Source organism: Sitodiplosis mosellana, unplaced genomic scaffold (genome assembly GCF_009176505.1).
Source record: "Sitodiplosis mosellana isolate CC-2019 unplaced genomic scaffold, AAFC_SMos_1.0 Smas_scaffold_1925, whole genome shotgun sequence".
NCBI classification, from domain to species: domain Eukaryota; kingdom Metazoa; phylum Arthropoda; class Insecta; order Diptera; family Cecidomyiidae; genus Sitodiplosis; species Sitodiplosis mosellana.
In genome coordinates, this window is record NW_022597167.1 from 1 (window position 1) to 10,760 (window position 10,760).

At 34.8% G+C, this 10,760-nt stretch overlaps 1 protein-coding gene across 1 annotated transcript; it reads right to left on the reverse strand.

Annotated features, from left to right (window-relative positions):
- Positions 1-7: 7 nt before the first annotated feature.
- LOC129571296 (trans-1,2-dihydrobenzene-1,2-diol dehydrogenase-like) lies at positions 8-3,032 on the reverse strand. Its single transcript, XM_055451071.1, has 4 exons — positions 2,469-3,032; positions 1,827-2,378; positions 1,389-1,635; positions 8-1,281 (listed from the first exon to the last, which is right to left on the reverse strand). Exons 1-4 carry the CDS (start codon positions 2,669-2,671, stop codon positions 1,021-1,023), a joined length of 1,263 nt encoding a protein of 420 aa, XP_055307046.1. The 5' UTR covers positions 2,672-3,032; the 3' UTR covers positions 8-1,020.
- Between the last annotated feature and the right edge of the window lie 7,728 nt (positions 3,033-10,760).

Consider the following 10,760-nt stretch of genomic DNA (forward strand, 5'->3'; position numbering starts at 1 on the left):
GAAAAGGTTTTATCTGTTTGATGTGACATGCAATTTATTTTCTAAAAATGATTCGTTCGTATTTATTATAAATTTCGACAATATTCACTTTTTTAAGCGATAAAACAGTTTATGGTCAATAAACGAAAATGTACGTCGTTTAAATTCGTTTTTGGCCAAGTGTTGATACAGAACATTTGACTATAGTTAATGATCCCAGACGTAATCTTTTTTCAAGGCTTGTCATATCATATCATCTTTGCACAAAAGTCATATTTTTTCAAAGAAATTCATCGAATTGTCATCTTTTTGAAGATGCGATGGAAAAATAACTACATTTTTCTGAAAATTACTTGAATTGAGTAAGTCCAATTCATGGCTTTTAGATAAGGTTTTAATATAATTATGTGAAAATTATAGTTTCCATCATAAACATTCATACAATTTGAAGTTGCTTTTATTGCCATATTTTCTTGCTACTTTATTTTGTCCTTTTTCATGAATTTTAGAGAAATTTCATCCATCAGAATGTCGAAAAATATTAGAAACAATAGCTGTTCTTTCTACTATATCAACGAAATACATATAGTTGAAATTACACTATTGACGGTTGAATGTGCTCGAATAACACCTGTTGTTCAGAACAAATGTTCTCAGTTTTGAACAGCACCACAATTATCGTGCCTGTTCATTTCAAAATCAGAATTGATTGTATTGTGCAATTTGTATTGTAATAATTCGCTGAAAACTAATGCACATGCATCATGCAATTACTATTCCCATTCTAAAACTGAGAAAATATTAACGTTTCCTAGGAAACAAATGAAAAAGATGACAATCATCTTTTTGAAAAATTTGTCATCTTTTTTGCTCCTCTCCAGGATGAAAATCATCATTTTTCGCAGATTTGATATGGGAACATTAACTATAGTCAACAAAACGTGTAACTAGAAACTACATCATGAACTGGCAGCCCTTGAATCGAGTGGTGTGAATGGAAAAATTTAATCGAATAGTGAAAATAAAAAAAGGCGAAATAAATTAATCATCGTGTCCTTCGTAGTGGACACCGAGTTGTCGTCGGAGTTCATCTTGAACGCGAGCAATTCCCAAACTATCGGTGTGTGGTGCATTTTCGTGTTCCTTTTTACCGGCACGAATGGCTTTGCGGATCTCGTCGGCTTCGTATCTCAAGCCACAGCTGTTCGGGTAGTAGAAATCATATTTAGCTGGTGGTAATGGCCAATGCTTTTCTTTTCCATCAATATCGATAATTCTGGTTGAGCAAAAGATTTCGTTTATCTGCGAAATGAAATTATGAAAATGTCATTAGGAAAGAAAAAAAAAACCAAAATAAATGAAAAAAATAGTTGAACATTAAAAAATGTTCTTTAAAAATGGATATGCACCGTAATTTTGCCTTTAGTTCCAACGATTTTTACCGCGTTGCTGAGCTGATTCAGTGCACTCGTTTTGATCTGCACCTTTTTACCGTCACCGTAATCAAGATCGGCTGACATTTCGAGATCAACACCTTCTTCATTTAGGATACCTTTGGCTTTGATTGAGATTGGCTCCTTTTCCAACACCCATTGACAGGCTTGAATTGTGTAAACTCCCATATCCAAAATGGTTCCACCGCCCATCGCTTTTTTTCTACACGAGAACAAAAGAGTTTTATTAGAAAAAATAAACAGTCACTATTTATTGATCAATAAACAAAGCCGTATCACTTCAACTATTTATTAGCACATTTTGTTTGTATGGTATTAGTGTAGAACGTTTTTAACTGATATAAAATTATGAATGTTTTTCAAATTCCAATGAAAATCCAAATTTTTACTTACGAAAGCCGAGCGACTTCCTTCAAGTCCTTGATTCCGAATTCAGCTTCAACGGACAAAATGTCACCAAGCACACCACTGCGGATTTCTTTGCGAACGTGTTGATAGGCTGGGAAGAATCGACACCAAAGTCCTTCCATAAAGAAAACGCCCTTCGCCTTGGCAAGTGCAATCAATTTTTCCGATTGCTTAAAGTTCATGCACAATGGTTTTTCGCACAAAACATGCTTGCCATGTTCCAGCATTAATACGGACACTTCGTAATGCCATGGATTCAATGTGCCAACGTATGCGATTTCAACATTTGGATCCTGTGCCAATTCCAAATATGAGCTATACGCTTTTGAAACACCGAATTTTTCCGCAAATTTTTCAGCACGAGCCAAATCACGAGCAGCAACCGCAACTAATTTGTGATCAACTGCGTTGAGTGTATTCACGGCATTGGCAAAATCTTGTGAAATTAAACCGACCGACACAATTCCCCACTTTAACGCCATTTCTCTTCTGATTTGTTGTGCGAACCACTGCGTATACCAATCACTTCTGACCGAACTAAATTAATGAACGACTTTTTATAGTAAACAGCGTAGCGTCCAAGAAAAAAACTAAATCATCAATTGCGTTCCATTCTAGTAAACTTACCCAGACAAATCGTCGACTCGCTTCACACGTTGTGTAACACATATATCGTTCGTGTGCCGTATCAAGAAAGCAATGGCTATTCGAGAAAATTCACTATACAAACGAAGCATATCAAATATCGTGTGAAATGTGTGGCCGATGGGCTTGGGCACAATGGCTGAACAAATACTATTCGATGTTAGCCAATGCTCAACATTGTTCATTAAAAACAAAATTGAATGAAAAAAAATTTCACGTTTTTAAACGCCGGCCGTCTAGAATGTTCACAATGCGAATTGAATTGACAATAATAACAAACAAGTTGTGTTGTTGTTTACACAGATGAATCAAGGTCCGGTAGGAAAAAACCATTCATAACGCCGTCGCGCGTATTTTTTTTGTTCCTTTATTCGTATGTTTACACATACACTGGCCTTGATCAAACTGACCGAAACCAGCTGACCAAAAACTCTAATCAGACTGATTCGGGTCGATATCAAATAACGACAATAAATTCCAAAACAAAACCAGTCAATTAAGCGAATGTGTCTCTGGAAGTGTCTGATTTCAACTATGTGTCATAGAAAAACGGAGGCATGAAAAAAAAAACTTCAATGACAAAATCACAGTTTGACAACAAAAACAACCAATACATTGATTCTTATGGAGACTGAATGTACAGAATGTGACAAGAGCGAAACTAGTGAAAATATTCATGAACTAACAAGTAATTACAAAGTTTCTATCTTAATTGCATTGAAAAACACATGAAAAACACCTGAAAGTAGGCAAAATTTCAAGTTTCAATAACTTAAACATGAATAAACATGTAAAGCACATACACATTTCTGTGACGTACAAAGTCCCTTGCTGTTGAATCGTGGACAAAATTTACCAACGACCTCGAATTTTGGTTTGAACAAAGGTGAGTTTGCCGGTGATTTGGTTTAGAATATCTTATTCTAACGTTCGAATGAACAATCCGTATCATATTTGGTAGATAACAGGTTGCTAATTGGAAGATCTAATGTGACGAATCTAAACAATTCGTATCCACAAAGTAGAAAACAGATGCAAAGCCAATAGAAATAACGAAATGACCTGAGAACGAAATGAAATGGATTTGCATTGAACATTGGAATGAAAGAAAATTGATATGTAAACCGTTTTTTCTACTGTGTAATTGGTGTCATTTTGACATTCCAATTGATTTTACTCAACAGTCCGCTCAATACAAACCGCAAAAAAGAATTTACTGAATAACGAATATTGAATAAGCATCAACCAAAAATTTGGATGATACCAAGTTGTGAAAATCAATGATTCATTTACGATAAATTGAAATAAATTGGATAGAAATATCGGTGAATCGTGGCTATGCCATGTGCTTTGGTTAAATGCGCCAATTATATTTCTATTATAGTGAAAAATCAACAAAAAATTGAATCCTACGATACCAAAAATGACATCTATTTTTCAAGACCTTTCTAGTGATATATTTAACTTTTCAATCCAACCGTTAAAATACTCATTTTATGCCTCTTTTTCTCAATGGCCGAAAATGGCCATAGGCCGGCCAAATATTGTCTTTAAAATATTTCATTCGGTCAGAATTTCGATAGGCTTTCGGATTAGAACCCTTATTTGGGTTGAATAAGACAAAAAGACATAGAAATGATGCATTTTATTGTCGTACCCAAACTTTTAATCGGCACTGTATACAAACCGGTTGAGAGTTTGTATCGTCCAAAAATTTCAAGAAACCAAAAAACGATTTGAAGAAACCAAACCCAAAGCAAAGTCCTGGTGAAATGTCTGTTGATTTCGAAGATAATGAGAGGTTCCCCTTTTCACTGTGTATTCATTTATTAATAAAATTGTGCTTTTTTTTTGTAATTTCACTTGAATTTGAGCGTTTTTTCAATATACTGAAATTTATAGGGGGAGTATGTGTAAGTTGACCCACCCCGCCGATTTTCTATTTAGACCGACAAATCGTCAATTTGGCTAGTCTCAATCGATTTAGAAACGTCAAAAACCAATATAAAAGTAGTTCCCAAGAGTAAATACGCTTCTTAAACGGCTCGGATCGGCTCATAAAAATTGTTTGCAAAAAAAAAAATCATTTTTATAAAAACTAAATTTTTTCGGACCATCATCAAGTAGACAATTTCAAAGATATCAGCAAAGCAAGTATAAGCTTTCTTCACTAGTTTTTCATGTATTTTCATAATCCTAAGTCATTTCACACATATCGTTACATGGCGAAATTCTTTCCGTGCATATTGAAATGTCGACCAATTTTGTAAGTTGACCCACCCGGAAAAAAATCAGAAAAATGAGACAACTATTCAGCGTAAACACTCAATATACGAGATTCATTGAATTTTAATGAATTTCCAATCGTTTTTGGACACGAAAAAATCGATGAAATATGAAATAATGGAGGATATGTATTTTTTTACAATTTCTATATTTTTCTACATTTTTTCATTGTTTTTCGTAGTTGTAAAGACCAAAAACGATTGAAAATCCAACGAAATTTAATGAATTTCATTTATTGAGTGTTTAAACTGCATGTTTTTCTAAAAAAAATAGGGTGGGTCAACTAACAAAGAAAAAATTTTGTTGCCAAAAATCAGACCTCTTAGAAAATTGACCGAAATATTTTGTTTTTACAACCAAAGCTAAAGAATTTCCCAATCAAATTGTAGCTTTTCCGGTTCTCTTTCCAATGGTATATCAAGTGTGCATTTATCTTTATTCCATAAAAAGTTATGACTAAAATGATTAGTGCGGGTCAACCTACACATAATTCCCCTACTGAATTTTTGAACAGCATACTGATTTTTACGACAAAGATGGTAACGTACTACTGATTTTTTACCAAAATGAGTTGGTAGCTTTAACTTAGGGTTAAAGGTTATTGTGGGGTGATAGTGTGTGATGACATGAAAGAGATTTTTTTAAAGGGTGACTATGCCAATAAAGAGATGCCTCCCATACAAATGTGGCCATTTTTATCAATTTTATTTTTAAAAAAACGAGACATTTGTATGGATGGTACTCTTATATCAAGTTCGATTGGCTTCAAAGAATTTCAAACCTTTTCGTCCTTTTTGACAGATGTACTAAATTGAATGTTTTCTGTGTCGCCTTCTGGTTGGTGATACTAATAACTTCTCGAACGGTTCTAATGAAGATTTTATTTATTGTTTATCCAATTTCATACAAAATCACTTTTAAATTCATAAACCCAATTTAGAAAAGAAAATCACAGTTATTTCGACTTTTTGCATGCAAAATGCCTAAAACATAAGAGTGAAAAAATTGTCATCATCAAATTTAAAACCAACATTGTATAGCGCCTGTACTTTGCTTATGGGTGACGTTTAGAAAAGATACGCATCCAATATCAGTGTCGCCTCTAGACGTTTTTTTTTTCCAGAACCACAGTGGCAACGGCTTATGTCAACTTCTCTGTTGTTTTGGATGTTATCAGTAAGTCCATAAATGCGATAAATGCATCGCCATCAAAATCTCCAGGCACAATGCTCGTAATGCTTAATTCTTTGACCACACATTTCGTCTTTGGTAAACAACGCAAAAATGTTTCTTCTTCTGAGGGCAATACAATTTCCACCGACCATCAATCGATGGAAAAAAAAACATCTGTCAAATCGTCTGAATTGAGGTCACCAAAGGCCAACACAATTGTATCATTTATCGCATCAAATGAATTTGTCAATACTAAAACTAGAGAAATTATTTGCTTCAAATTCGGATTCACGTTATCAGTTTATTTACACTTTTTTTCGATGTATACAATCTGTAATGCAACAGTTTTTCTGCGTCTTCTTTTTTAAATTTGTTTACATGTCAATAAAAACAAAGCATTTCAATAAAATCCACTGAATTCGATTTTTATTACGATTAGTAAGACATTTCCATTTGATTTTTCAATGGAATAGAACAGAAACTTAGAAAATTTTTGTCCGTTAAAATTTTATTCAATTCATGCGATTCAAGATACAACGTGAAAATGAAGTGTCAAAACAATGGTTGCCACCATTGTTGTATTCAACATGACGGCCGACATTGTTGAACTTTGCCGCGTAGACCGTATAGAGTCGCCACTTATCACATAGTATGACAATTTAACATTTCAAAGTACATTGCTATATCGTGTTGTTTAAAACACGGCATGACCAATTTTAAGTGTTGCAACTTTGTTTTGAGAAAGCCGAATATTATTTGGAAAGGAACACTAGGACAAAACAATAAATGGCAAATCATTCTTTTGTTACTTTGTGGACATAAATTCCCACATTTTCGATAGAAAGTGAATTTTGGCCATACAACTCATAATTGTAATACACAATCACGTGTTTAGAACATTTCATTGCTCAATACCGACACTGAACGCACCCTTTTAACGCTAGGGGCATATGACAAAAAATTCAGTCGAATGAATATCTAAATCAGTGCTGTCCAACGTGGTGGCCACCGAGACAATTTCAAATGGCCACGAGAAGATTTGATTTCTATGATATATTATATTGAATTTTCAATGATTTAACATGAATTTGATAAACTGGACGAGGAGCAATAAAAATAAATTCGCTACTGTAAAATTCTCAATAACGCTCTATTTAACATAAACATTTGATAAAAATGGTGCTGTTTTTTCGTTTGTAAAGGGTGTCCCAATAGGGACGCAAAAAGTTTTTCTATAGGGATTTCATGATGGATGCCCCGATCTGTCAAACTGGAATGTCAGTTTGAAGCGTCCATCTATACCATTTATAACCATGTCAAGATTAAGTAAAGATCAACGCGTTCAAGTCGTTAAATCCCATTACGAAAATGAGTCTATTTTGCAAAATACGTTTCGTGCAATTTGTGAATTTTTCGGCCGAAATAATCGACCAAATGTGTCCACCATCAGTCGCCTGGTGCAGAAATTTGAGCGTACTGGCTCTGTGTTAGACGATCAACGATCAACCCGTATGCGAACGGCCCGCTCGCACGAAAATATTGCTGCTGTGAGTGAAAGTGTGGAGGACGAGCCAAGAACCTCGGTTCGTCGACGTTCTCAACAAGTTGGCCTCTCTAGGATGACCACATGGCGTATTCTCACCAAAGACTTGGGTCTACACGCTTATAAGATTGTCCTCACTCAAGAACTTGAACCGATGGACCACGGAAAACGAAGAGATTTCGTCGAATGGGTCAAAGGAAAAGAGGCCGCGGATGCCGATTTTTTGAAGAAAGTGATCTTTTCGGATGAGGCTCATTTTCACTTGAATGGGTATGTGAATCGCCAAAATTGTCGATTCTGGGGAAGCGAAAATCCAAGAGAAACTGAAGAAGTGTCAGCTCATCCAGCTCGTTGCACTGTTTGGTGCGGTTTATGGGCCGGCGGCATCATCGGGCCGTATTTCTTCGAAAATGATGATGGTCGAGCCGTTTCCATCAATGGCGAGCGATATCGTGAGATGTTGCAGTATTTTTTTTGGTCGGAAATTGAAGGCATGGACTTATCCGACATGTGGTTTCAACAAGACGGCGCCAGACCACACACAACACCTGAAACATTAGCGGTAATCGAAGAACGTTTTCCAAATCGCATCATTTCTCAAAAGGCCGAAGTGGAATGGCCGCCTCGTTCGTGCGATTTAACGCCATTGGACTATTTTCTTTGGGGCTACGTCAAGGATAAAGTCTATGCCAACAAACCAAGCACCATTGCCGAGCTGAAAATTGAAATCAGACGTGTCATAGCCACCGTAAATGTGCCATTACTCGAATCTGTAATTGAAAATTTGGTCAAGCGGCTGAAGGTCTGTGAAAAGAGCCGTGGTGGACATTTGCACGATATTCTTTTTCATACATAAATGGTAAAGACCAAACTACAACATACAATAAAGATTTGGAAAATTGGAAACTATTTTCATTGTTTTTTTTATAAATACTTTTTTGCGTTGCTATTGGGACACCCTTTAGCTTCATTTCAATTTTTCATCAAAAGTGTGTAATAAGCAATAATTTCGTATGCAAGCATATTTGTTTTGATTGGATTCGGTCGATGAATCATGTCGACACTTGTTTATGTAACAATGCTGTCGAGTTTATCATTCGCTTTCATGTTTACATTAGCTGATTATTGCGTTTAGAAATCAAATCAACGACAAAGATTATACTTTTTTTCCAGTGTTAGACACAAACCAATTCAGTAAAGAATTCGAGCTCGGCTACGACACAGACATTTTTGTTCAGTATCTCAATATTTTGATTGAAGCATTCGACTCACGATTTTCGGATATAAAAAATTTTCATTTGGCATTCAAGTTTTTGAAAAATCCATTTGTTTTCAATCAAAATGATATTCAAAATTTGTCCGATCTTTTCAATACAAAGAAAACTCACTTGGAGTTTGATGTTTCGCTAATAAATGAAGAAACACATTTGCCAAATGAAATGAGTGATGCATTGTGGAAGCGATTGCTATTAAATTGTAACTTTTTGGTGCTCAAAGATATTTTACCAAAATTTCTTTGTATGTTCGGCTCAACATATGTTTGTGAGAGCACATTTTCCAGCCTTACACGACACAAAAACAATCTCCGCAATGCATTTTCTCAGGAAAATTTAGAATCGGAAATTCGTTGCGAACTTTGTGAATCCAAGCCCGATTTAACTAAATTGACCGAAAATAAAAGTTGTCAACGATCTCATTAATGATTAAATAAAGAAACATCAAATGTTTATCGACATTTCTGGGTTTTTTCTCATTACTTGAAAAAGTGGCCACCGGCTTGATCTCAGGGCCACTATTTTGGCCACAGCAGAAAACAAGTTGCATAGCACTGATCTAAATGTTTACTCAAATATCGGAATTCGACAAGAATATTGCATATGTTCTGAATATTTTTACAAATGCTGTGAATGTTATGAATGTTCTTACAAAGAAAAAAAAATAAAATCAAATTTCTGTGAACAGAAATTCACATTTTCTACTGAACACTGAAGCAATGGCTATTTTAAGCTGCAGTTGTTGTCTTTTTTTTTGCAGTTGTGATTTCAAAAATGCAGTTATGAATTTCAGAAAATGCAGTTGTGATTATTCATTGAAACGGCAATTTTAGTTATATTTTAACCTTCTTTTATCTTTATTTATTGAGAATTTCGGCTCGCTTCGTTCGCCAATATTTTTAGCTAGGTTTTAACATTGCAGTTATTTTTTATTTCTGACACTTTATACTGCTCAATAAAGTACTAGAGTTCCGAATGTTCAATAAAGGAAGTTCTACTATAATTTATTAGATTTCAACGAAAAACCTCAAGAATGTAAATGAATGTGAGTAAATGTTTCAAATTTAACGTAAATTACGCTCTGAAAATGACCTATTCATAGCGAACATTTAAAAACAGTCAATATTTTACTTTTTAATTTTTATTTTGGAAAACTAACATAACATTCATTTTCGAAATCATATCATTTGGAAAATTGTCGTGCGGTTTATTACATACGAATGTGCAACGATCAGTTTGGTTGTATCATCTTGGCACGACAATTTTCAAATATTTACGCTCATAGATTTTTAGTAAAACTTCATGTTTTCAAATGTATCAGCCTGATACCCAAAGAGAAACTGATAAAATATTTCTGGATTGTTAGTTATCTGCTGTCAAATAATCGTTGAAGGTAAAAAGGTCTCAAATCGAAATGAGTTTTTATCACTAGAGACTAGGCCAAATATCGATAGACCGAATGACCGCAAGCCGCCATGTGCAAACGCTCACAATACAGACGGAAAATAGAATAATCGTTGATGATGTGCATTTATTCCAGATATTTGTTGGTCCCCTTTTCGTCTTCTTTTTCGGCTGAACGAAGTTGCAAACAAAGCAAGCAAGAAGAAATACAACACAGTCGGTGTGCACCAAATATTCAGTCCTGGTGTGTTCGTTAAAGGTAGGAATACGTTATCATCAATAGGAGACAAGTTCTTGACCAAAATAATCGATGAGGCTAATTTCGTTTTTGAAAAATCGAAACACCATATTCAGTTGATAAGATACAATGTAGGTTCGTCTATAGGTGTGTCGTAATTCGACTAAGAACAGAGATCTCCCGAGCGCGAACAAAGTCACCTGAACCTTGTAACACTGCGTTATCAAAAAGTTGAACAAAACAGGAAAAAAGATCGTTTTTGTTGCTTCATTGTCAACAACACGAAATTTAACACAATTTGAGTGATTGAAAAAAAGTTTACGTACTAAAACAACAAACTGGTATCAAATGATAAA

Bases quoted from the DNA above. Each gene is read 5' to 3' on its own strand.
- LOC129571296 (XM_055451071.1), bottom strand. From the start codon at position 2,671: ATGAACAATGTTGAGCATTGGCTAACATCGAATAGTATTTGTTCAGCC. The intron at 1,636-1,826 runs GTAAGTAAAAAT...GTTCTCGTGTAG, and splicing joins AAGGAAGTCGCTCGGCTTTC to AAAAAAAGCGATGGGCGGTG. The intron at 1,282-1,388 runs GTGCATATCCAT...TTCATTTCGCAG, and splicing joins GAACTAAAGGCAAAATTACG to ATAAACGAAATCTTTTGCTC.